General features: G+C 36.3%; 1 protein-coding gene across 1 annotated transcript in view; it reads left to right on the top strand.

Annotated features, from left to right (window-relative positions):
• The window catches only part of IFT56 (intraflagellar transport 56), a 37,062-nt gene extending 12,478 nt beyond the window's left edge, over nt 1-24,584 (top strand). The window contains 11 exon segments of the mRNA XM_039861080.1: nt 4,078-4,152; nt 8,788-8,890; nt 10,191-10,246; nt 11,316-11,369; nt 12,359-12,422; nt 13,850-13,938; nt 14,141-14,224; nt 15,153-15,222; nt 16,086-16,192; nt 20,734-20,867; nt 22,269-24,584. Coding sequence (XP_039717014.1) covers nt 4,078-4,152; nt 8,788-8,890; nt 10,191-10,246; nt 11,316-11,369; nt 12,359-12,422; nt 13,850-13,938; nt 14,141-14,224; nt 15,153-15,222; nt 16,086-16,192; nt 20,734-20,867; nt 22,269-22,380 — 948 coding nt within the window. The 3' untranslated portion in view covers nt 22,381-24,584.
• Nucleotides 24,585-27,370: the final 2,786 nt, after the last annotated feature.

Raw genomic sequence — 27,370 nt, 5'->3', positions numbered from 1 at the left:
ATTTTGAGGCCATTTTTTTTAGGAAGGTACAAATTTTAAGTGGTTACATCTTTCTGGTGAATTTAACCTTTTATCAATAGAAAGTGACTCTCCTCTAATTATGTTTTTTACCTTAAAGCCCATTTTGTGTGCTCTTAATTTAGTTTTTCTTGTAGTTTGCATTCCTAGGATATAGTTTTTTTTTTTTTAACCTTCTTTTCCCTTTTCTTTACAAATTCATATTTTAAGTGTGTCTCTTGTAATCATATAGTTGATTTTGCTTATCTTGTCTGAAATTTTGTCTTTTAGAGTATTTAATAGAATTAGATTTAATTACTGGTTATATTGTAATACTGGTTGCTTAGGTGTAAATCTGCCATCTTATTTTGTGTTTTTATTTGGTTACTGTATCTTCTGTTTCTTTTTCTCTCCTATTTTGTTCTATTTTTGGGTATGGAGAATTAGTTTTGATTGGCTATTTTTTATCTTTATTTTTTTCTTGTGCTAGTTTCAGAAGTCATACACTCTGTTTTCATACTTGTGGTGGTTACCATAAAAATTACTATAGATATCTTTCATTTAATCAAGTTTAATGTTCATCTTTACTCTCCTCCTAAGCAGTACAAAGACTTTACAATATTTTAACTTCATTTACAACATTTTAACTTCATTTACCACCTTCCTAACTCATATGTCATTGTTGCAATGTACTTTAGTATTCTATTTTTTAAATTATTTCTGCTAAATGTAGTCTATATTTATTTAGTGTTATCAACATATTTAAATATTGTATTATTTCCTTTTTATTCTTATTTGTAACAAACCTTCCATCTGGGATCTTTTTCCTATTGAATGAAGTGAAGTTTATCCTTCAGAATCCCTTTAGTAAAGTCTGGTGACAAACTCTGTTTTTGTTTGTCTGAAAATGTCTTTATTTTGCCTTTTTTATATTATAAGGTATTTTTACTAGGTGTAAGATACCTTGTTGGCACATTTTTATGTTGAGAAGTCAACTATCAATCTAACTTTATTTGAAGGTAATCTATCGTTTTAAAAAATTTTTCTTTAAAAATTTTCCCATTGTCTTTTATTTTCTCCAGTTTCACTATGGGACTTGTTGAATTGGTGGATTAATGATTCTAATCAGTTAATGAAAGTTCCCAATCATTTTCTTTCAGATTTCTCTTCTTCCCGTTGTTTCTCATATTTCACTCAGAAACTGAGTAAGCGTATGTTAGATCTTTTTACAGTGCCATCTAAGTCCTACCCTCTCTTCTTATTTTCCTCCTTCTGACTCTCCATGCTATACTCTAGAGAATTTCTTCACATCTATTTCCCATTCACTAATTCCTTTTTATGATATGTCTAATCTGCTGTAAAACCTGGTGTAGGGATTTTAGGAAGGGCTGATCGAGGGCAAAGATATAACCATGTGACAGCAACATGTACAAACTTTATTTGGGTGACTCTTCTAAGGGTTTTTGTTGGGGGGAAGTCCCTCACAGCATGTGATTGTCCAGAGGCTATGGCACAGGGACCACCATCCAGAATGGGAGGAGGGCAAGATAACTCTTAGGCAGAAGGGGAATTGGATAGGAGCTATGTGGCTAGATGCTATCTTTCAGCAGCAGAGTAGGGGGTATTGGGTCAGAGACTGCTTGAGGTCTGATAGGCAACAACCGCTTTATAGCCCTGGGGTTTATCTTATCTGTGGCTAGCAGATTTGGGGGGAAGTTTGTGGAGTATAAAAAACAGCCAGGATGTTAAAGGCTAAAAATCTGCTTATGTGAGCTACGTTTAAAACAATTAGATGTGTAAAATTTGAGTTTGGTGCCAGAAAACTTTTGAGCTATTTGGTCTTGGGCTGCTGTGAAAAAATAAACAACCTAGAGGCCAATATACGGTGGCCATTTTTGACTCGTATATATAACACCTGGCCATCTAGTTAGTGATTAATTTTATTTGCAATATTTTATATTTTTAAAAGTTCTTTCTTTCTTTCTTAAAAATCTTCATTTTTTGCAGTGTCCATTTTCTGCTTTCATGCTTGTCTTTTATTTTCTTAAACTCGTCAGCCTGCTTGTTTTGTGATCTGAGTTTGATAATTTGAATTTCTGAAATTTTTGTGGGTTTGATTCTATTTTCTCTTGTTGCTCCTGGTTCTCCCTCGGGGAATCTAGTTTCTTTGCATGTCAGCTTATCTTCGTGAGTTCCACACAGTATTTGAAAAATTACTTATAGCAATAATTTAAGGCCTACAGTGAAGGCACTTTCCTCCCTGTGTGATAGGCCTTTGCTCTTCCACATACCTGGGAGAACTACCAGTTTAGGACCACCTTAAACCTCATTCAAGGCTTGAGATTGCCTGGACTGCCCACGGACTCCTAGCTGGGGTGTGATTCTGCGCTAGGGATGTGCTAGTTCTACTTCTATTCCATCCTTCCCTTGCCAGTGGAGCTCTGTGGAGTCCTGGCTGAGTGTGGGGAGGGCCTCCTGCTAGACTTCCTGTGCAGGTCCCAGGCTTTGTTTTTTGTCCTCGTTGCCTGGCAAAACTGTCAATTAAAGATTTTAATTTTATAGACTCTTTAAAGCCTTCAAGGCAAAAATGGCTTTCATGCATCTTTTCTCTTTCATTTTTGATCTGGGAATTCCTTACTGTCTTCGGTATTCTTAAGAAAATGTTTTAATAATATAACTTTTTATTTAGTTGTTTTCAGTAGGATAATTGATTTAAATAAACTAGGCCAGTGGCTGTCAAAGTGTGATCTGGGACTCCATTTCATGGGGTTTGTGAGGCAGGAGTAGGACTTGTATGAAGCAAGCAAGCTCCCTGGGTGCAAAATTGAAAGGTGAGCACTTGCACCACTGCACAGACATGAATGAACGCTGCTTTAAATTCTGTGCCCTGGGCACCTCACCTGCCATACCCTTATTTCCAGCTAGCCCTGTCTGAGATTAAAACTATCCTCATAATGTAAAAGAGTTCATCTTTTCACTTTCATGCTCTCAGGTGTGCAATTAAGTTTTCCAGAGACAACACGATTTCAAAATAGATCAAATGCTATTTCAGATATGCTAATCTAGCAGTGCTCTGTTAAGCCAGACATTGAAGAGATTTGCAAAAATGTAAAACTGTATCACTCACAAAATCTTTGTTTTGGCAAATACAGTTTTCTTAAATAAAACATGTTATGTAAATGTATACCAGTTGTTTTTTTTTTAGCATTTCTGATTAACTGAATACTTAAATTCTAAAACAATAAATACTGATGACTAACACCCACATAAACAAAAACTCTTCGGGATCCTAATAATGTTTAGGATTAAGATTTGAAAGCTTGAAAACTGCTGATCTAGCCTAATATTACCCAACATTCTGGAATTGCTTAATGTAAGGATTGCCGAGTAGACGTGCACTCCCATCCGATCTGGTAGTGGCCAGTGAGAGCAATCAGGAATTTAGTTGTTTTATCCAGAAAAGCTTAGCTATTCACTGGCTAAAGTAGAAAAAGGAAGAGAGGAGGATTACTCAAAATTATAGATTGGCAAGGTAGGAATAGCAGAAAAAGGAGGAAGTGAATCCAATGGAGACACTGGAAATGGCTGACCAATTTTTTTCTAAGGGGTGTGAAGAGGGCAGGAAAACACAGAAGAGATCTGATAGGTCTAATAAATAATAAAATAGTGGGAAGAAGGTATTTAATTGTTATGTAAATAAACAGCAATTCAGCAGGAAGGAAGTACTGTGAGAATTTAGGATATAGGTAGAATGGCCAGATTGAAGAATCAACCTCATTTGTTAAAAATTTAGTTCCTTTACTACCTTTTGCCCTGAAAGAAAAGACTAACTCTAGAAGGCAGACTTGAGTTTACCAGTTTCAAACTTGCTGTAAGGTTCAAGTCACTTAATTTTGTAAGCCTCAATGTTCTCAGCTGTAAAATGAGATAATAAAAATTACATTGACTATTTCTTAGAGTCCTGAGGAATAAATGAAATAGCATGTTAAATTCTTTGTAAACTATAAAGCATTGTGCAAATATGTGGTGTCAGAACTACACAGTTGTCATTTTCATGAGTCTTTCCTTTTTCAATTTTAGGCCGAACTCAAAAGCTTGATGGACAACGCTTCTTCTTCCTTTGAATTTGCTAAAGAACTCATCAGGCACAATCTGGTGAGTAATTGTTTCCCGTTTTGACTGACTTGAGCCCTGACCTATTTGGTACATCTCAGCGGTTAGAATGATAAATGGAGGGAGATATCTCAGCAAATATTTCTCTATTCCAAGTGAACTCCTCCTTGTTGTCAAGGAGAGAAAATGAGTTTAAAATATCAGGTCGTTTCATCAAGTAAATACTTATAGGGAAGGCAGTAATACGTATGTAGGGGAGGAAAAATAATTTTCCTTTTACCCTTCTAAATTCTTCTGGCTGGTCTAATAACCAAATTGACATAAGACAGATTAACAAGAGAAAATAACCAAATTTATTACTTGTGTGCATACAAGAGCTTCATAAGAATATGGGTCCTGAGGACAAATCAGGCAGTTGAGGCTTAGAAGCTACCTTGAGCTAAGGAGAAAGGAGAATAGTAGTTTGGAGTTCAAAGGGAAGGCAAGCAATTCACAAGTAGAGAAGGAGCAAACATTTAGTAAACAAATTCTCGTGGGGCCACCCAGGAACAATGGGACACAGAGGGAAGTCTAACAAACAGACTTTGAGGTTTCTTCCTTGTCTGCCACACTAGGTCCCTTGAAAATACAATTATCTATGATGATAGATTCTTTCTAGGAGCAGGTTTTTCTATATACATTCCTTTAGTCATTTGTTTCTTAAAAGTAACCAACTTAAAATAATCACTATCCCAAAAAAGTCACGTTTGGGGTGGCAAACTCTGCTCCTCTTTACATATGTAACATTTAGAAAGAAGTGTAAGCCGTGTAGATCCAAGTGTTCAGTTTGTTGGCAAAGAAGAATATATCTTCCTGGGTTAGAATAAATGGGAAGGATTTTCGGGTGAAAGTAAGAGTTGAGCCCATCTTTGCCTGAGATTTAGAACTAGGATGACATACATGATAGAATTAGGATGACACATGTGAAAGGTTGTGAGCAGATTGAGCTCACTAGGCAGAAAGTCTGAACTGGGGGATAGTGAAAGGAAAGCTGTACTCAGTGAAAAAGTAAGGGGTGGTTAGGTTTAGCGCTGAATCATGAGGGCCACTACTAAAAACTCCAGGCTCCGATTAAGTTTGATTCTACTAATCAAAACATGGTACAACATGGTGGATGCAGAGCAACTTTCAACTCAGACATCTGGGGACATTGGGCAAATTATTTAATATCGATGAGTTTCAGATTCCTCATCTAAACATGGCAATAATAGTAACTACACCTTTTCCTTCTGATTGCTCTATTTCTTTCTTTGGCACCAATTCTCCCAATATGCTTGCTGAAAACCATCATTGTTTTAGACTCTCTCTCTCCCTCTTTATTTCTGATATCTGCTCAGTCCCTTAACCTATTAATCCTTTCTTGGCCACGTCTTATATTTATTCTATTCCTTCTCCAATTCAGGCCTGCTTCACAGATAGACTTTTCTTTGGATAGTTTCTATTATAAGCTTCTGCCTCTAATCTTTTCACTTCTAATGTAGTTTATAAATTAAAGCCAGATGCACTTTTGTGGAAAATGATGGATTAGAGTTAGTAGTTTGGATATTAAGCTTGGTGAGAGATCAAGACTGGAGTACAGGTTTAGGAGTTTTCATAAGAGAAGTGATTGCCAAAATCTTGACAACTATATATGAAGGAAAGGATCAAACACAGGGAAAAATATGTTTCCAAGAGAGCATCTGTATTTAAGGGGCTGGAGGAAGGAGAATAAGCAAATAAGAAAAGGCAGGCAAGAAAGAACATCTAGATAATGTAATGCCATTTACAACTCTACATTTTAATCACCTGGGAGATTTTTAAAAATAATGATGCATGGGCTCCATCACCCCCTCCCCAGAGATTTTTATTTAATGCTTGGGCTGGGGCCCAGCTATCAGTGTGTTTCTTAAAAGCTTCCCAGTCGGTTGTAACGTACGACCAGAGTAAAGAACCACCACGTGAATATATGATTGGAAGGAGAGTATCAGCTACTAAATGGAGATTATTCTTGGGGTGTGGCATTAAAGAGAAAAGAGAGAATATGGAAATTTTCCTTTTTGCTTTTGTAATATTGTATGTAAGTTTCTTCCCCAATGAATGCATATTAAAGTTTAAAACAAAACCTGAAAAATATTGAGCAATATAAATGGTTATTATGATCATCGACTTTTGTAAACAGACTTGAGATCACAATCAAGTTATGTACTAGGTTTGTAGCTTTGGGTAAGCCACTTAACATGGCTGAGTCTCAGTGTTCTCACATGTGGAATAGGGGAAATTACAGTACCTACCTTATGTTCTTGTGAGGGTTAAATGAGGTGTGGGAGGCCTGTGTGAATCTCCCTAGAATGTGCCACCCTGGCATGCAGATTGTTTGGAGCTGAACACAAAAGCCCAACAAACTCAGGAAGAGCCTTTTATCTCCCCCTTACCTGCCTGAAGAGATTCAGATAGAAAGACCTGCTTCAGGAAGGGAACCTGCAGATTCGCCTTAGCACGTATGAATTAAGTGTGGCAGACAGGAAGGATCCAAGCTAAAATCTGTTTGTTAGGTTCCCCTTTGTGTCCCATTTTTTCTGGGTGGCCCTGCAAGAAATCGTTTACCAAATCTTCGCTCTTTCTCAACTACCTGTGAATTGTGTACCCTTCTCCCTTCTTAGCCCAAAATAACACATATACCTTATTTTGCCTCATCTCTTTAGAATTTTCATGCTTATGTGAATTCCTGTGCATACATATTAAAATTCGATTTTCTCCTGTTAATCTGCTGTATGTCATTTGAATATTTGACCTGCCAAAAGAACAGAAGGGGTAAGGGAAATTTCCCTGGCCCCTACAGAGGTAATCTGTGGAAGGTGCTTCCCAAAGTATCTGGCATAGAGTAAGCATTTACTTACTAAATACAAAAGTCCACTGAATATTGTTAAAGGGGTTAATTTGTGACTTGTGTGCCGAGAGCAGGAGCCAGTTTTCTGGGACGTTAAGGAGTGAGAGGATGAGAAGATAGTTGAAACAGGAAGCCACACACTTTAGAAGTAGGTCATAGGAGAAAGGAGAAAGATAGGGCACCATTCAGAGAGAACAATGGCACCACGTGGAAGACTTTCCAAGAGAGCAAAAACCTTTGTGTATATTTAAAGTTGAGAAGCAGAACCAGGGCTAATGAAAATAGAATAATTAATAGAGAAACAAAGTTCATATGGAGTTAGAAGTCATGAATTCAAGAAGACAGGTAAAAGAATTAATCTTGGCAAAAGAAGGGAACATCTCAGACAAGAAGGAACCAAAAGAGATGACCAAATAGGTATTTTGAGGTAGAAAGAAGGGATTAGGGAGTTCATGTCTGATGGTCCTGATTTCTGCATTATTTACTTGTGAAACAACCTAGCCTCTGGGAGCACCACAGTACACAAAACTGTCCTCTCATGGATGGTGTTTTTGATTTGGCTGTTCTCTACAGCGTTTATTAGTATATGAAAACATACTTATGTGTTTGCTTTTTGAAGATCTCTTCCTACTTGAATATAGCCTATATAGTGACAGGAGGAGTGGCTTGTTCCCACCGTAACCCTGCTGCTTATTATAATACCAGGCATATAGTAGGTGCTAATGAATATTTACTGAATTAAATGAAATATTATCTATAACGTGCCACACATCCCACTTTAACTCATTTAATTTTCATAATAAGCCTGAAAGGTAGACATTACTAACGCCATTTAGAGATGAGGAAAACAGGCTCAGAAAGGTTATATAAATTCTTTCATGGGGTTTTCGATGTAGAATATCTGTCTAGGAAAATTGTTTAATTATACGGTACTTTTCAAATTAGTAGTTAAAAAACAGTCACGGGGATGTAGAGTACAGCATAGGGAATATAGTCAATATTGTAGTAATGGCTGTGTGTAGTGCCTGATGGGTGCTAGAGTAATCAGGGGGATCACCTCATAAATTATATAAATATGTAACCACTGTACTATGTATAATGTAAAATAAAAAATGCAAAGGAATTATTTGGTACTTTAAGAGTTTTCTGCAGTTTTTTTGAAAAAAAAGTATGCAATACATTTATTCTGCTTCTTATACTTACTATAATTTAGACAATGGCTTTTTTTCAATGACGTCAACGTCATGTGTATAATATAGAGAACTTCAAAAATATATTCATTCTTTCAAAGAATAAATGAGTGCCAGCTTTACTAGTTATAGTTCTAGGACCCAGGAGTACATAGTGAATGCAAAGTTCCTTGTTGTATGGAGTATATATGCTGGTGGGTGTAACAGATAAACAGACAAAAGATACATAAAATGAAGTTGTGAGTGCCGTGAATTAAAATAAAGAAAGATAAGGGTATAGAGGTTGATAGTGGCGGTAGGTAGGTTTTAAATAGTATAAAAAAATGACCTATTTCAATACGATAGGCTATTAAATAGAAAGATTAGAATCAGAGAAGAGGGAAGAGAACTGGTAAGAGGCACAGGCAATAGTTAGGCAGTAATACATTCAGTGAGTGTGAAAGTTCCCAACATGTTCACTGATTCCCAGAGCTACTTCAGTTGGACATCATGTACTCAGTTATAAGTGGGAGCTCCTAAACATTTCCACCGATAAACATACTTGTACTTATTGCCACAGAAACACAGTCTCTCTGTCTCTAGGTTGTTTTCCGAGGAGGTGAAGGGGCTTTGCAGGTTTTGCCTCCCCTGGTCGATGTCATTCCAGAAGCTCGGCTAAACTTAGTGATTTACTACCTTCGTCAAGGTACAAAAACGTTGTCTTGTTCTTGCTTATAATGATATATTTTAGAACATTTAATCTCTAATTGAACTATTCTGTTAACTTGTAAAATCCATAATATTTCCAAAAATGAATTCACAGCCGGCTCATAGGACAGACTGAATTTATTGGTGCTTATTTGTTGTGCTTTTACTCTTTAGCCTCTCTCTCCTCCTCTGTTGCTTGCAACCTTCTACCCCATTCTTTTTCTATTTCCCTCTTATTTTTCTCTCCTTTGTTCTCTACCCATTGTATTTCAGTTTTCCCATTGTTTTCCCTTCCCCTCCTTTGCAGTTCTTTTTTTCCCTAGTGTTCCCCCATGTATAATATACATCTACATTTTCTTACATCTTTTTTATCATTAACTGTTTTGTTTTGTTTTGTTTTGCTCTGTCAGCCTTTCTATTGCTTTGTACCCATGGTTTCTTATCAGAAATATTATGATTCAAAGAGGATGTGATATTTTTTGCCTCTAAGTAAAGTTAAAATTATTATTAGACAGATGCCTAAAGCAGTCTAATATATAACAGCTCTAAGTACAGGGAAGTCACAACCACTCATTTAGTGGCAAGGGGTGACACTCTGGAATGGACTTTGGACTAACAACAGTGTGGACTTTTTTAGAGGCCTGGCAGAAATCAACCAGACAACATATTCCTCATCGAGGAAAATATGTGTTTATTAAAGTAAGAACATGAACTTCCAAAGAGTTCTCTTTATATAAGCACAAAGAATTCTTGCCTTTTGGACAAGTATTAAAGAAACATCTTGTATATTTTATATATTAATTTTTATTATAAAACTTTTCAAACATAAACATAACTAGTATGAACACCCAAAATGAACACTGAAATATTAATCCCAGGTTCAACAGTTTTCAAGATATTGACAAACTTTTCATCTATCCTCCCTCTTCCTTTCTTGTTGCTAAAATGTTTTAAAACAAATCCCAGTCTTCATGTCATTTCACTCCTACACACTTAATATATCTCTTTTTTAAAAATGGTTGTTTTTCTTAGATAACTATAATGCCATTGGTATATAACACCCCATCCAAATTCTTAGCTTGAACATTTCTTTAGCTGCTTTATGGCTTAATATGGATTCCCTAAGGATATTTGGTTATCTTTAGGATAACTACTCAACATCGAACTTGATAGAGTATTGGAACAGCTAAAATAGATCCTATTTCCCATGAATGTTTGGGTACAGAAGGATCATACCTTTGGGGGACTGTTTCAGAAGAGTTTCAGAAACAACTAGCTACTTGTTTCTTATATTTCAGATGATGTACAAGAAGCTTATAATTTAATTAAGGATCTCGAACCTACTACTCCTCAGGTAATCGAGAATGTGTTATATTTTTACTGAGTTCTACTGAAAACGGAACTTCGGAACAGTAGTAGTTGGAAGACATATTAGAGAAGTTTCCTGCTTGTCGAATCCCGAGAAAGTTCATATATATGTATATTGATCTAGGAATGTTAAGTGAGACTTTTGATGTAAGAATGAATGTTTGTTTTTTTTTTATATTTTTAAACTCCCTATATGTGGTCATTTCCTCAGAAGGGTAGAAGTTTGAAGATACTGAAACCTAGAATTCTGATGAAAGCAGTGATAGCTGCTTATCACTAGCATAGCTGTCTGTAACGTCTTTCTCCCCCACTAGATTGTAGCTTATTGCACGCAGGGACTGTGTCCGTATTGTGTCTCCAATGCTCTGTACACTAGGCGCTCAGAAATCACTTTACTTACTGAATGAAAGACTGTTGAAAAATGTTTCCAGACTCCATGAAGTCTATCCAGGTATATTTCTTGAGTGTATTAAGAGTTTCAGTATCTTTTGTACTATTCTTTTAATGAGACTTCTTAAATAAAAATAATATCCACATAAAAATTGATAAAGCCGCTAAGAAGCGTATCTGTTGAAGAATAGAACCAAGTCTGAAAAGGATATAGGTGAGGCCCTAGGACGCCAAAAGAGAATACCTTACAAACGGAAACCAGAAGACTTTTTTTTTTTTTTTTTTTTTGAAGAAAGGATCACTAGCCAAGAAAGGTCATTATATCAGTGGAAAGGGAAAATAATATATATGATGTGGTCACAGAAAATGGAAGTGGCTAATAAGATTATAAAATTATTACGTAAACATTTTACGGTTAACTTTTTTTTCCATCAAATTGAAATAATACAAAACTTAACTCTTGGAAGTTTCCACTGAGTTATTTCTGCTTAAGCCTGAGGATTTACAAACAGTGAGTTCTCATTCAAGCCAGGGAAGAAACAGAAAAAGGAGGCCCCCGGGTAACTTTTGATAATATAAAGTATCGCGATGATGAAACTAATTGATTTGAAAGATATCTCATAGCTCCACATTCCTTTTAAATCAGAGTCATTTCATGTTTCTAGGAGTATATCCTCAAAGGAGTGGTCAATGCAGCCCTCGGCCAGGAAATGGGTTCGGTGAGTGTGAAATCGCTTGTCGTCTACAGTTTGCAAAGCCATAGTGTATGGAAAGGGTCAAAATGAATGTCAGAGTTCAACCAGCAATCAGCTTATAAATAGGCTCTTCTGTAGCTCCTCATTTTCCACATCCCCTAATCCAGTTTCCATTGTAAAACATTCCATGTTAAAGACAAAAAAAAAAAAAAGAGCTTTTGTGCTAAAAATTGCTGCTTTATTGAAAAAGAGCCCAGTTTTTAAACAGTGTTTCTATCTAATGACAACAGCAACAACAACAAATCAGTGCACAGCTCCATTCTTATTTTCAGCGATTTCTTTTTTTAACATCGCACACCTCCGAGCTCTAATTTTGGCCTCTGTGAAATGGAGATAGTTGTGTCTCTGCGAAAGCTTTTCATAAACTCCAAAACACTGTCTAAAATTAAGCTCCGACTCATCTAAATATTATTCATCTAATATTCTAAAAAGAATAAGAATTCTTTTATTTTTTGGAATTCTCATATTCTAAATAAGAATATTAAGTTCTTTTCAGAACAAAGCAGAATATAAGTAAATCTTATCTCCAGCTCACTTCACAGTGCCTCATATAGCAGATAGGTAGTAAATAGTTATTGAATAAATGAATGAGTTAATTTAATAAATACTCCTTGTTATAACCATAGCTCCTACCACAAGGTCTGATATATGGTAAAAGAGCAATAGATATTTGTTGAATAAATGAATGAATTCATTTAATGAAAGTACTTTAGGATAGAATTTGGGGGTAGATTTTTTTTTTCTTCTTTTCTATCTGATCCGGTGTAGGTTTTAATTTATTTTCAGGTTATCGGTTTTTGTTGCTTATGCCAATTAGAATTAGTATTGTTTTGGGGAGGACCGAAAACAAGGGCATATGTTAAATCCTGACAAATACATTAAAACCATAAAGTATAATACAAATGAAATATCTTCAGCTTATTCTTCTGTATCTGCTCTGCTTTGTTTTTCAGAGGGATCATATGAAAATTGCCCAGCAGTTCTTCCAGCTGGTGGGAGGATCAGCTAGTGAATGCGGTGTGTGTCTGAGATCCATGCTTGTGACCACAAGTCATGATGGGAGCTGGCTGTGTTGTGTGCTGACTGATGGAGTTTGATTCTCGCCCAGGGATACATGTTAGACTTTCCAGTATGAAGTGGGGGAGTCAGACACAGGGGAGAAAATTGGAATTAGCTCTTCTCACCGTCTCATCTAAAACGGGATGAGGGAATCTAGAAATAGAGGAGAATAAATGTATTCTTTGGTTCATGAGAGTTTTAAATTTTTGATTCCATTTTTGATTTGAAACGTTAACTTTTATTGATTTTTCAAGAGCCCTTTATGTAGTAAACATTTGTTATGTTGTAGATATTTTTTCCAATGGATCATTTGACTTTTAACTTTACCTATCATATTTTTTCCTATATAAAAATATTTAAATCTCATTGAATTAAGTGTATCTTTTCTATAATGATTTCTTATGTAGATACCAAGCTTAGACAATGCTTTCCTACCCTAGCAGTTACATAATATTCACCTATATTCTCCAAAAGTAGTTTTATGACTTCATTTCTATTATTAAAGTATTGATTTCATCAGTTAAGATTCACTGTAAAATTTGAGTAAGGACTATAAAAAGGGCTGATAGTTAGCCAGTTAAGGATATGGCTCTCTGTACTGGTTGTCTATGGCTGGCATCTATTCCACTGAACAGTATTCATGCTGAACTGGTTATTATTTTTATCACTCTTAGACATTCATTTTCTTTCAAATGTTTCACTAAAACCATTTATTGAATAGTATTTCCTTTCCCTATTTCATTCATTCAGACAACAATAATTTATCGAGGTGTTGGGGATGCAGCAGTAAACATAACATACAAATCCTGCTACGCTTGTGGAGTGTACAGCATAGTGGGACGGGCTAAAAGCATAATAAATAGATTATGTAGTGTGTTGTGATGAGTGCTATGGGGAATGAATTGGACAGAATAAGGGGGGTTGAGAGTGGCAAGAGGGAGTTATACTAATCATCTGCTACACCAAATAGGACTGTGATATCAGACAAAAAGTTGAGTAAGGATCAGGATCAGATGGTTCCATGGCAAATTATTTCTCTCTTTGAGATTAAAAGCGCCAGGTTGTCTTAGGTGAGTAATGATGGAGACCAAGCCACATTAGTTGCATGTGCAGGTATTGGAGTTGAGTGAGAGAATCAAAGCCCTGGAAAAAGATCTGGAGGAGAGCCTGCAGGCCATGTGTTTATTTTGGGCTCTGAGAGTTAACTGAATAGAGAAAACTCTATTCAGAGTTTGTCCACTGAATAGCATCTGTAATTCAGAATCTAGAAAGATGTCTCGGAATACATTCCTATCTAAGTTATAAAATAAATCACAGCTAAAGGGAACTTTTAATTTCATGAGTACACATGAATGCCCATGGTTTCTTTTCCCATTCCGTTCCAGATACAATACCAGGGAGGCAGTGCATGGCTTCCTGTTTCTTCCTGCTTAAGCAATTTGATGATGTCTTGATTTACCTCAATTCATTTAAGGTCAGTATAGACTTTTCTAGAGGACTTTCTATACAAAATACTGTATATAATGTGTCAGAGATAAGATGGCCCCTTTACTATTGTGGCATTAGTGGCATCAGTTAATTCGGTAAGATTATTTTTGTGTTTCTCTGGTATATCTGATGTTTTTATATTTTGTATGTTCATGCTCAATGTGACCTGTTCTTGGGATGTTTTTCAGAGTTACTTCTATAACGATGACATCTTTAACTTTAATTATGCCCAAGCCAAAGCTGCAACAGGCAATACCAGTGAGGGTGAAGAGGTGGGTACCTGCTTTGGAAGGCATTTGAATGATTCTATCTAAAAATATTGTTATCTTTTTCTCACTTAAATAAAATATTCAGGAGTAAAAGATTACTAAAAGTTCCTTTGTTATTAGGTTACATTAAAAAATGCAATGTGACTAGATATATAGATATCATAACCACATTAATATTTTCCTTTTTTATAAATTTTATAAATGCATACATCGAGAAAAGTATACAGATCAAAATATACAACTTGATGGATTTTTAAGGTGAACATATCCAAATAAACAGTACCCAAATCTTGAAATAGAATTTGATCATCACGCTAGGAACCGCCTCATCTTTTTGTGTCACTCCCTTTCTCCCAAGGCTAACCACTATCTTGACATCTAACTTCATAAATTGATTTGTCTAAATTATTCAAAATGATTCAGTTGAATTATTCAATTGAATTTTTTTATTAAACAAATTATTCAACTCAGTATGATTTAAATTGCAAATATTTTCTAATTTCTGTAAATGTGTCTCATGATTTTTAAACATGGATTATCCTTTCCAGATTATTTTATTTTGATTTCTAATTTAATTGTATTGTCATAGAACGTGGTCTGTATAACACCAGTCCTTTAAAATTTGTTGAGACTTGCTTTATTGTCCAGTAGCTTGGTCATGTGTTCTTGAAAATAATCTGTATTATGCAGTTGTTAGTTATTCTGTTCAAATCTTCTCTATCCTTACCACCCTTTTGTCAGCTTGTGATATCAATAACTGAGAGAAATGTGTTAAAATCACCACAATTTTGTTCTTCACTTTTTCTTAGCAGCCTGTATAGAATTTGGTCATCCATAAGACTATGTTAATTATGAATGTTAGGTAAGCTGATATGAATGTTTTCACTGCAAAAGCATCTTCATGTTTATTCTTTCTTTCCTCTTCTCACAGGTTTTTCTTTTAATCCAAAATGAGAAGATGAAAAATGATTACATTTACCTCAGTTGGTTAGCTCGATGCTGTGAGTCTTCTTTTAAATGTCACAGAGGAATCTTCTTTTTCTTCTCTATTGCATAATCTTCTGGTTAGAAATTATATTGAGCATTTTCTAATTTTGTTTTATATTTTGTTCTGTAAAATGAGTAAACATCAAAATTATGTTATCAATGCTAATCAGTGAGGGTGACCATGTACATATATCATGTTAGTTTGCCCTGTGATTAGTTCTACCATACAACATTGACCAAGCATATGCAGTTCTAAAAGACTCCAAGTTCTTCCTTTAGCCCTGTTAAAGTTTCCAGAATCCCAGTTTACACTGTGTGTGTGTGTGTGTGTGTGTGTGTGTGTGTGTGAAATCATCCTGTTATGCTCATTCTACCTTTTCACTATGATGCAGGCCTTAAAAGTGGCAAAATGTCAAAAACATCATTTTTTGGTGTATTGTTTAGCCTATAACCTCTGTCTTTCTCTCTCTCTTCACTATCCTTTCTTGTTCCTTTTGTTCACTTGATTTAAAGTATTCACTGAGTTTTTGAAGTTATGGGAAAATTTTAACAATCAGATAGTAAGTGAAGCTGAAACTATATGAGTAAGATTGAATAAATGATAGGTGTCCTCTTTTAAGCAGATGAACTGAGTGGGAACTACTGGAAATCAGTCCAACCTAAGAAGACATAAGCAACTGAATTCTAACGTAAAGGAAAAATTTAAGTATGGTAGAGCTCAGAACCAGCTTAATGCCAAAATTGCAAGCTTTCCATGTAGGAGCTATTTACCATCACTTTGTATATTTGAAACATAGAAGCAAATCTGTAGAATAGCAAGGTGCAGAAATGCATTTTTGTACATTTAAAAAGCAAAAACATTTGTTTCTTTTTGTAGATATTATGAATAAGAAACCAAGACTAGCCTGGGAACTTTACCTCAAGATGGAAACCTCTGGCGAATCCTTTAGCCTCTTACAGCTCATTGCCAATGACTGCTACAAGGTGAGCCAGACTGCGAATAAAGGAAAACCGAAGATCAGTATCACTTTGCCGCACTGGCTAAATATTAGGGGAAAGTGGCCTAGAGACTAAATGGCTATTGGTGAGAGGATTCGCATAGTGATATCAGAAATGTCATCTCTTTTATGAATGAACTGAACTCAGCTTTTCATGAAATAATGATTTAGAGAGGAAGTTTTAGATTTCTAAAGGCTGTGAATCTTTAGATAACATCCAGATAGAGATATTCATGTGGCAGTCGTAAATTTTGTTTTGAAGCTCAAGAAAGATGTTCTCTGACATCTAGGGACAGATTTGGAGAAATCATCATTTCAGGAGTAATTGAAACCCTGAAAAACAGTGAGATTACCCAGATAAGGAAGTAGAGTGAGAAAAGTAGAGATTTCAAACCAAATCTTGGGGAATGATAAGATATAAATAGTAGACAGGAAAGACAAAGGAACCAGAAAAAGAGAATTAAAAAGTAGTCATTTAATAAAGGACTCTGTGTGTGTGTGTGTGTGTGTGTGGGGTTGGAAAGGCAGGGAAGAGTTCTGGGCCCTATCCTATAGATTAAAACTTTTTAAAAAGTTACCCTCAAATTCCAGAAATTCTTATTTTTGAAATACGTCTTTCTATCCAAAAGACAAGAAAATGTCAGACAAAGAGAGTCTAGTGTTAAATTAATCAACAATGGCTCATTTCAAAGTGAATCATTACAAAAATAAAGTGAATCACCATCGGTGGAAGAGGTTTCAAAACATTAGAAACCTGAAATTGTTTAACATGGCTTGGTGACGTTAAGTGACTTAGGGGCGGCAGAGGGAAAAATAAAGCATTAAAAGACAGGAACTGAATTCAGTTTGAGATATAATCAATCTGAAGTGTGTTTGGAGCTCCCAGGCAGAGGTATTACATGTGGAAATTATCAGGTGTTCACGCAAGAGGTCAGGATTAGAGATGTGGCTTCAGAAGTTAACAGCAGTGGTGGTGGTGGCGGTGGGAGCAGCAGCAGCAGGAGCAGCAGGAGAGCATGGGGGAGAGAGATTAACTAGTGGACGGTGTAAGGAACCATGAGGAACACCAGTGTTTATGGGACAGAAATAGGAAGAAGAGTCAGGGAAAGAGAGGATGAAGATGAACAGAAAAGAAAGAAAAAAAACCCAGGAGAGGGAAAAATGTGCTTTCCATGACCTTTTTAACCCCACATGCTATTTTATCAAAAGCCGAGGAAGGAGAATATCAAATCTTCAACTAGATGGAATTGCATGAGGCCTGAGAAAACGGGAGTAGATAGAGAAGAGAATCGGATTAAAAAGCAGGTGCAATGGATATAATGTAGACCACCGCCTTTTGAAAAATTGATACTGAGGATAAGGAGAAAAATGTGATTGATACTGAGGATAAGGAGAAAAATGTGTTAACTTAAAAGGGGAAACAAGGTTAGGGATTTGGGGGCGCGTTATTTTTGCAGGTGGAGGGAGAGTTATTTTTATTTTAGCATAGTGAGTAAGAGTATATCTTTAGGCAGAGGAAGAGGAGCCATTATATAGGGAGATGAAAGATTCAAGAGAGTGGGAGCATTTTTGTTGGAGTAAGGCCCTAGAGGAGACGAGAGGGAAGTGGGGTTAAGATTAAAGGAAAATAATGATTTTGAAAAACAATTCAGCATTACCTCGTGTCTCAGTGCTCCCACGACTACCCACTAGTTCCAAGATTCACTGGAAGGACTCATACAACTCAACATAAGGAGATACTAATGGCTAAGACTTATTACACTGCAGAACAACAGGAAAGAGTTATGTATAGGCAAAGACTAGAGAGGTCAAGCACAGGCTTTTTTGTCCTTCCTGTGTGCAGATTGCACAGTCATATCTTTCTCCATCTACAAACTGTAAGACATGTTCTTGGCAGGAAAAACAGAAAGGACAAATAGAAACAAAATGGTAGAATTAAGTCCTAAGATATCAATAATTGCATTAAATGTAAATGGTCTAAATACACCAATTAAAAGATATCGACAGAGTAGATTAAAAAAAAAAACATGACCCAACTAGGTGCTCTCTACAAGAAACTCACTTCAAATATAATGATAAAAATTGGTTGAAAATTAAAGGATGGAAAAATATATATTGTGAAATTATTAGGCAGTTTGTTTAAAAAGTAAACATATGCGTACCATACAACCCAGCAATCTCACTCCTTGGCATTTTATCCCAAGGAAAGGGAAACCTATATCCACATAAATACCTGTTCACAAACGTCAGTTGTGGCTTTATTTTTAACAGCCCCAAACTGGAAACAATCCAAGTGTTCTTCAGAAGGCGAAGGGTTAAATAAACTGTAGTTTGTTATGGAATACTACTTGGCAAAAAAAAGAGGAACTGTAATGACGGGTCTGACTCCATTTTTTGATGTTTGACTGCTGACAGCTTTTAAGCCTCGCCCTGTCCAAGTCCCCTTGTGCCCTGGAGAAAATTATAAGATTCCCTGGTTGTTCCCTTCTCTGGCACCATCAGGTGATGCAAACCACACAAGCCCCTGACCTTCTCAGGAACCCTCACCTGGGCTCCGCCCCCAACCACAGGAAAAACCCAGGCCGCTCTCCTTTCCTTGCTCTCTCAAGCCACTTTAGATCTCCTTGAGGGCCCTGCCCTACTCTCCCCAGAGACCTCAATTACGTAAGTAGAAAACCTCATACCCTCTTGGCGTGTGGGTGGCATCATCATTCTCGACATCCAAACCAAACTGCCAGAACCACCTGTGCATTTACGGGGTTACATAATAGAAACAAGCTATTGATATATACAGTAACTTGGAAAAACAAAGACGTTATGCTGAGAGAAAAGAGCCAATCTCAATGGGCCCCATAACTGCTTGATTTTATATATATAACATTCTTAAAAATTATAGAGATGTAGAATAAATTAGTGACTGCCGGCGTTTAGGGATGGTGAGCAGGGAGGGGAGTGCATGTGACTATAAAGGAGTACCACGACAGAGATCTTTGTGGTGTTGGAATAGTTGCGTATTCTGATAGTGATGCCGGTTATGTGAATCTACACATTTGACAAAATGACAGAACTATACACACACTGTAGCAGTGTGAACTTCCTGATTTTGTTATTGTGATATTGTTACATAAGCTGTAAGGTGTGTGTGCGGGGGTGCAGATTGGGTGAAAGGTACATGGGACTTCTCTGTACTGTCTTTGCAACTTTCTGTCGATCTATAATTCAAAATTTTAAGTTTTTAAAAAATAAACCAACTAGAGCTATATCCAAGCAATATAGATGAATCTTACAAACACATGCAAGACATAAAAGAATATTTACAGCATTATTTCATATAGATAAAATTCTCAATTATATTGTCTAACAATGTATTCGTAGGTGATGAAACTATAAAGAAGGTCAAAGAACTGAAGACCATAAAAGTCAGAAAAGTAGTTCTGGTGGGAAGAAGATTGTAGTCTGGAAGTGACACACAGAGCTGTTTTGCTGTCAAAATTTCATTTCTTGACCTGGGTGGTGGTTACATTTGCAGTCACATAATTAGTCATCAAACTATATATTTATGTGTCATGCATCATTCTCTATGGGTGTTATTTCACCCCCACCCCCCAAAAAAATGTTTACGGGAACATAGGAAGAAGGATTAACCTTAAAAAAGAATAAGAAAATTTCCCGGGAGATAAGCGAAAAGAGGGCAGAATGAATAAAGGTATAATTTGAACCGAAGGGAGGAAAGCTATATTTTCTCTACAAAGTACAGAAAGCAGCTAAGCTAAGAATTCAGTAGAGACCTTAAGGAACTTGACAAAGGTTTAAAACAATACTTCACAGGAATGGGGAAGTAACCGAACCACACTGAGCTAAAGGACTAGTCAGCAACTTGAAGCCTTCAGTGAAACTGGTAACTCTGTACATTTATGATCGCTAATCAAGAAAATTCATGTAAGCAAATTTAATGGTATTCAGCATATTCTAGAATGCCCAGGAAATGTGTCGTCTATTTGGGAAAGATATCTGCCAAAATAAATGGTTAAAAGATTTGGCGTTTAGAGCAGTAAGTCAGTGTACACCCAGGCACTCTGAGAAGTCAGGAACAAGTCTAGGGGAAGACTATCCTCTTGGATTGAAAATGATCAAGTTAACATAAAATAAATGATGGTAATCATCCACAGAATGTACTGAGAAGACATGAAAAATACCCAGGTCAAATCGCAGTCATCAGAGTTTATCCTCAAGATTAGAATAAGAAGTGATAACGTGTTGATTATAACATAACTTGATTATATGTAGAAAAAATATTATATTGTTGAAACCTGAATGACGGTAGAGTGATTTAAATTGAACTAACGTACCCAAACAGTAATTTTCCTTTTTCTTATTTTAATAAGGAATTTAAATTTATCTAACCGACAGTGTTGTCATTACCCACGCACTCATTTTATGCAGCTGTTTCATGGTATCTTCACGTTTAGTTTCATTCTGTGCGATCTTGTGACTACAGATATTACCACAATGCTTTCTTTTATTCAGATGGGCCAGTTTTACTATTCAGCCAAAGCATTTGATGTCCTGGAGAGACTGGATCCCAACCCCGAATACTGGGAAGGCAAGAGGGGTGCCTGTGTGGGCATTTTCCAGATGATCTTAGCTGGAAGGGAACCCAAGTAAGTGAAGAGACGAAACACAACTTCTATTCATTTGCTGGTTTGTGAGATAAAGGAATTGCTTTTGTGGAAGGCATCGTCTTCTGAAAACTCAAAATTATAATGATGTTTTAGAATGATGAATAAAAGGTTAAGATGTTGTGTATTTCTATCTGAACTCTTTCCTCCAGGAATTTATTTTTTAGATTCTCAATCATATGTAGTGGGCACGCTGAGTATACTAAACCTCTCAGCTATGACAGCAAGATATATATATGGCTCCAAATGAAGTGCCATTTCATAGTCTTTTTCAATATCTTCTACTTTTTTTTTTTTTTTTTTTTTTTTTGCCCATTGGCTTTTTATTGCATCTTTTAGTTTAGGCTTCAAAGAATTAGAAATGGAGTGGATGTGATTAAAAATTATTTTTTTTCTTTTGCCTTCTCATATTTCAGGAAATACTGAGACATTAGATGATATAGAATTAAGTTGCTTGTAGCTTCATTTGAAACAAAAATTAAAATACTTAAAATGAAATTCAGTGTTCTAAAAATAACCTCACAGAATGTACTTGTTACCAATGTATGAATAGGAGATGTGATTATTTTATAAGTAAATAATCTATCAAAAATTACCTCCTGCCTTGTATCTACTTCCAGTCCTAAATTAAAGTTTAAAAGAATTTGGTTAAGTAAAAGAGGTTGCTCAGGAAAAAAAGAAGTCAAAAATACGAGAGAACTCTTAGGGAAGAGGGTCAATCAGCAGTTACCTGTAGATTTGATTAGGTAATAGGGAAGTTTTAGTATGCATTACTTAAAACATGAATTTTAATTGTAATTAAATTTAAAATACTTATAAATACTGACATTTACCAAATCTTGATCCTTACCTTTCCTGTCTTCCATGTTTATTAATATATTGTTTTTCATGGAGAAATCATCTATTCCTCTGGCTTCGTAAAATTTTATAAATATGGCAGTGACACCAAGTTCAAGGTGATTATCACCTTAAACAAAGAAGAAATCTGGGACTCAGACAAGTTGAGTGACATATTGGTATGGAGCTAGAATTTGAACCCAGCTCCTGATATACCCTCTTTCTACTCTGTCATGCAGAATGAGGACAGAAATGGAAATATTTATGTTGTAGTGGGACAAAAAGATTAACAGCATGGATATAGATAGTATAAGTAAACAAGGAAAAATTGGGTTGGAGAGAAAGATGTCATAGACTTTTCATTTTACTATGCCACCATAAGACTAGAAGGCTAGTAAGTTTATAATTAGTTAATGAATACACAGGAAGTGAGTCTGTCACCAAAATTGCTCTACTAGAAGTATACAAAGAATAGCTCTGAGTTTATTTAATTGTTAATTTTCATTCCCTATTGAAACACTTTGTCCTTTTAAATCCTTTGCTTAGAGAGACTCTTCGAGAAGTGCTCCATTTACTGAGAAGCACTGGTAACACCCAAGTAGAGTACATCATCCGGATTATGAAGAAATGGGCCAAAGAAAACAGAGTGCCTATCTAAAATAGCTCCAGTCACCATGTTGACATAAAACTGGAAATCATTTTCTTCGCGTTTAATGTAAGGACGCAGGGCTCTATTTTATTGACATTTTCCCTCCTTGCTCTTCAAACCTCAAGACCAGTGACTGGCTTGCTTAGGCCCTGCCTCCTGGATGAACTAAGTGCCACAGCCTGTGCTGTGGCCTCTGTGTGATCTGACTAGCAATAAGACTTTGGACTTGTCTGGTGCCTTTCTTCCAAAAATACTCTTACTCTAATATAATTTAATGACTTTAAGGAGAACGGCGTAACTTTTTTTTTTATATTAAAATTCTATAGCATTTTCTCCAAGCTTCGATGACAAATGCCGTTAATGCTTAAGAGTCACCATCATTCTGTCTTCTCATTCCCAGCCATCTCTGTACACTACCCCTTTGTACTGAGGAATTCCAGAAAGACTCCTGTAATGCATCTCTGAATCTTGGGAGACCAGAGATTATAAATAGCTATATGATTCGAAGAATGGCAGTAAGATCTTTTATCAAGCTATCCAGTCATTAATAGAGAATATAAGCTTCTGGGATTACTCTGCAGTAATTGAATTCTTGATAACGTGTTACAGTGGAGTAACGTGAGTATTGCCGTTTTTTAAAAGGTAAATGCTATGAAAAAATCTGTGCGGCACATATAAGGTTATTTAGAAAGCAAAGTATACAAATCGCATTCATCACTTCTCCCTTATATTTTAGGTAACAAAACAGTTTAGGTGTTTTTTCCCTTCATGTATTTTGCTGAATAAACATGAATTTTGAAAGTAGGGCTACAAAGATGATATGTATGCATTATGGCCATTTATTGATGTAAGGATATAGAACATGGGTTGTGTAGAGCCTTTTGAGGGGTCTCCTAATGGCTACTCTCTGTTCTCAGTCAAATTCCAGCCCCATGTCTGAGCTTTCACAGCACGAACCTATTATACAACTGAGCATTCTTAGGCTCACAAGCTACTTTCTTCTAGAAGACAGACCGCCATGTGTTTCTGTACCAGACACCTTTATTTCTACACTATGTCATTCTTTTTCTATTAGTTTAAGGTACCCGGTATTATAGATGTAGAAAGTGCAGAGCCATTCCTATCCAGCACGAGAACTGAAAGAAAGTCATAGTTCCTTGAAACACTGAAAACGGAAGAATTCCTGTTAGCACCACATCAGCTGTTTCGCCTAAGCCCCCAGCATCGCACCGTGCATGGAGGAGGTGTATGGAATGGAGATGGGAACGTGGCGGGAGGCAAAGCAGCCGAGGAGAGAAGACCACTGACCACAGAGAGCCTTCGCCTCCCAGGCAGTTGCCAAGAGGTTCTTTCAGCTCTCTACTCGGGAAGATGACCAGTTTTCTTGTCTTTTCTCTTAGACCACAAATAGTTCAGAGCACAAATCAAAATGAACTGGCCTAAATGGAATTTTAGAAAACAAAATTACATCCTTTTTCATATGCCAAAGCTTCCCTGTTTCCTCTTTAGGTGGTTCCTACTTTTTAAATAATTGGTTCTCAGAATCTAAAGTAGTAGGTGGGCCAGATCTAGGCAGAACCTGCTATAATTCTTAGAATCCTTCTTGTGATTCTTACCTCACTTCAAATATTAGGAAACGGAATAGTGGAAAAAGACAGATGGAACCCCTCAGTGGCTTTTGGCAATGAAATGCGTCTTCTCATTAATTGCTGTTATTTTCAAATTTCCTATACTTGAAAAGCTTTTCCATTGATGGTGATTTACTTTTAAATGAGTTTTTGTTGAATTTAACACTTCTCTCTGTGTTTTTGTGTCTTTGGGACAAAAAAAAAAATCAGATATTCCAAAAATAGCAATTTCCTGAATTTTATACTAATTTTTTAAAAAGTTTTTAATCTATAGAATTGAGCCAAAACACATAAAGACTGAGTTAGGAGCAATAACCATCTGATTCTGCCATTAGGGATAACTGCTTGTGAAATGTCTTGGCAGGGTCTCAAGACTGCAGAATAGTGTTGCACAGCTGCTTTTCTTCATGTGATATAGGAGACAGTGTAGCATAATCTATACAGTTCATAGCATCAATGTACCATTTATAGCCTGTAACAAATATTACTTGCGAATGGAAAGAAATTTTGCAATTATTTTTGTATTTCAAGAGAATTTTATTCTACTGTAATATATTCAAATTAAAATTTATTTGGTTCTTACTATGATATTCTGTGAGTGTGGTGAGTGTGAGCCTTGGGAATGTCAAGTGCCTTCTCTCTTTCCTGACCCTAGAGTAAAAGGGAAAAAAAAACAAAATTTTGGGCTCCATAAGCTATTTTTTTATTATAAGAGAGGAAAGTAGATATTCTCTAAGAATCCTTGCCCACCAATGCTTGTGGTTCCTGCTAAATCAAATTAGTTTTGGCTCTTTGCTAAGTTATAGCCCATTCCAGAAATTGTTATGACCAGTGCATTCTATAACACCTCACATATAGAAAGCTCTCAAATATTTGTTTACTGAATAATTAAACATTTAGTACATAGTAGAGCAGGAGACTTGTGAGACCTGACCTCTTATGTTTTGGTTCCCATCTAATTATTGTTTCTTCATGTGCCAAGCATATACGAGGTGCTAGGAACACAAAGATAAACAACTTACAGTCCTGACCCTTAAGGAGCTCCATCCAACAGAGTCTACGCAACTAAACACATTAACATGATTGTTGTTGTCAGTAGAAACAAAGCCTTGAGAGGTAAAGGAAGGCGATGGGGATGTTTATGGCCAAGAAATGGGACACCCCCACCTCATTTAGGAGAAGCAGTTAGAACGGATCCTAAAATGCAACAGCGAGATACACAGGCTTCTGCCGCGTGTGCAGCACATGCAACATACACTCAGGCACACAGAAGACAAAGGACTACTTTCCTCTATTACAGCTTGGCACACTGAAGAACTCGCTAGCAGGTAGGCATTATATCACAATAGTTATATCTACTTTCCAGTGGCAAAAACAAATTAGTGACTTACTAGTTCCTATATTTAGGACTGTCTCAATTTGACTTGGATAGTCCTCTTATCTCTCTTCTTCATCCTATAAAATACTTTTAAGGCTTGTATGTATTTTATGATAATGTTCAAACAGTATTCTGCTTCTTTAGAGATGCTCTCGGAGAAGCAGAACTGGAGACCTGACAATGTGTCTGTACCCCACCTTGACTCTGGACCACAGGAATATGCAAAGAATATAAGAGTGCACAATAAAACACTAGATGAATACAATCAGCTGACGTGTGCGTATTGAGTGTGTAGCGTATAGACAAGCTGGCACTTTTTTTTTGCATGAAAACCCTTTCTTTGAAAAAAAATCCAGATGCCAAATACAACTAGGAACTTCCCTGGCGGTCAGGGCAAATGAGAGGAAAGGAAGCAGACGCAGCAGGTTCACCACCCAGGCTGCCCTCCTTAGGGCAACAGTTTACAAACCTCAAGTGCGAGGAATGAGCACCCTGCCGGGTAAGCTTCAGATGAGGACAATGGGAAGCACAGATCTGGGCATCCATAGCATAAACTGTGGACGTATTTTATCTAATCTGATTCATCCTATTTTTTGTATAGTCATTCCTGTACTTGTGTATTTACTTGGTCACTTACTTATATCCCACTGGGTTCCAGATTTGAGAGAATTTTCCAAAATAACAATAGAAGGCATTTAAGAGTAAAGGAAGAGAAGAGTAAATTTCATAGACAAAAATTGCATACCAGAAGTTCCCCTTAAGACTTCTTACCAACCCAAGCAAAGAGAGAAACACAACCAGATAGAAAATTCATAGTCTGTGTGTGAATGAATGCCCTAAGGGGCAGTAGAGCCTGGATCCTCAAGGATCTCTGATTGTTCAGGTGTTTCTGAATTAGGCTTTCTGCACTATAACTTAGACATAACTACATGCTTAACAAAAATTTCAAGAGACTCTCATTGCTCTAAACAGGGACAGTTCTTTCCTACGACTCAGTTAACTAATTAAATGTGTCCATCAATTTCTAATTTCCTCTATAAACATAAAACTATACTCTCTGCCAGTTTTTGACTGAAGAGTAGTTATTAATGTGGTGGAGCCAAGACAAGTCATTTCAAGTTTTAAAAATTACAAGCATATGTTAGGATAAAAATGTAGGTAATAGTGACCTAAAGAATAATTGCAAGGTACCGTAAAAGCAATGAAATGATGGGATGCTAGAGTTTATGCATTTACTGAGGAAATTCAACAGAGAAAAACACTGTGCAGCAGGTTACATAGAAAAGGCTCCATGAGAGAAGCGAATCTTAAGGTGAAACTTGAAGCACAAAATTCAACTAGGTAGCGAATGAGTAAACACTTATGTCGGATGACAATAATGGTATAAGTGAAGTCATGAATAATATTTACAGATATTTAATCTTTAATTGTACCTATTCTTTATTTTCATATAGAGGTTAATTTGTTCTTCAAAAAACGGTATGGCCTTGTTTGTAAACTTGTAGTTTCATACTATGACCCAGCAATTTTACTCTTCAGTATATGTCCAGGAGATACTCCTGTACCTGTACCCCAGGCGATATGTACAAGAATGATCCTCACGGCGCTGTCCCCAGGAAAAACTTGGAAACAAACCAAATACCTGTTGACAGGAGACTGGATAAATAAACTGTGGTAAAGTCAGAATGGCACAGTACACAAAATAAATGGACTACAGCCTCTTGCAACAACATGCATGCAACTTGGCAATAAATTGCTTATAGCAATAATTTTTTATAACTTAAAGACAACACAAACATAAATATACAATCAAAATGGAAGCAGGAGAATGATGACTAAAGTAGGCTGGCGGTTACTAGGAGCTGGGGAGGAAGAGGCAACACAGATTTAACCAAAACTTGATCCAACAATACTGGGAAGATGGGCGTGGGGGGGGATGGGAAGTGTCCATGTTGGAGGTGTCCGTATTTCATTGTACTATGATAAATGGGGA

The sequence above is a fragment of the Pteropus medius genome, unplaced genomic scaffold (assembly GCF_902729225.1).
Source record: "Pteropus medius unplaced genomic scaffold, Ma_sr-lr_union100, whole genome shotgun sequence".
Lineage (NCBI taxonomy): Eukaryota > Metazoa > Chordata > Mammalia > Chiroptera > Pteropodidae > Pteropus > Pteropus medius.
This window is presented reverse-complemented; position numbering and strand designations above follow the sequence as displayed.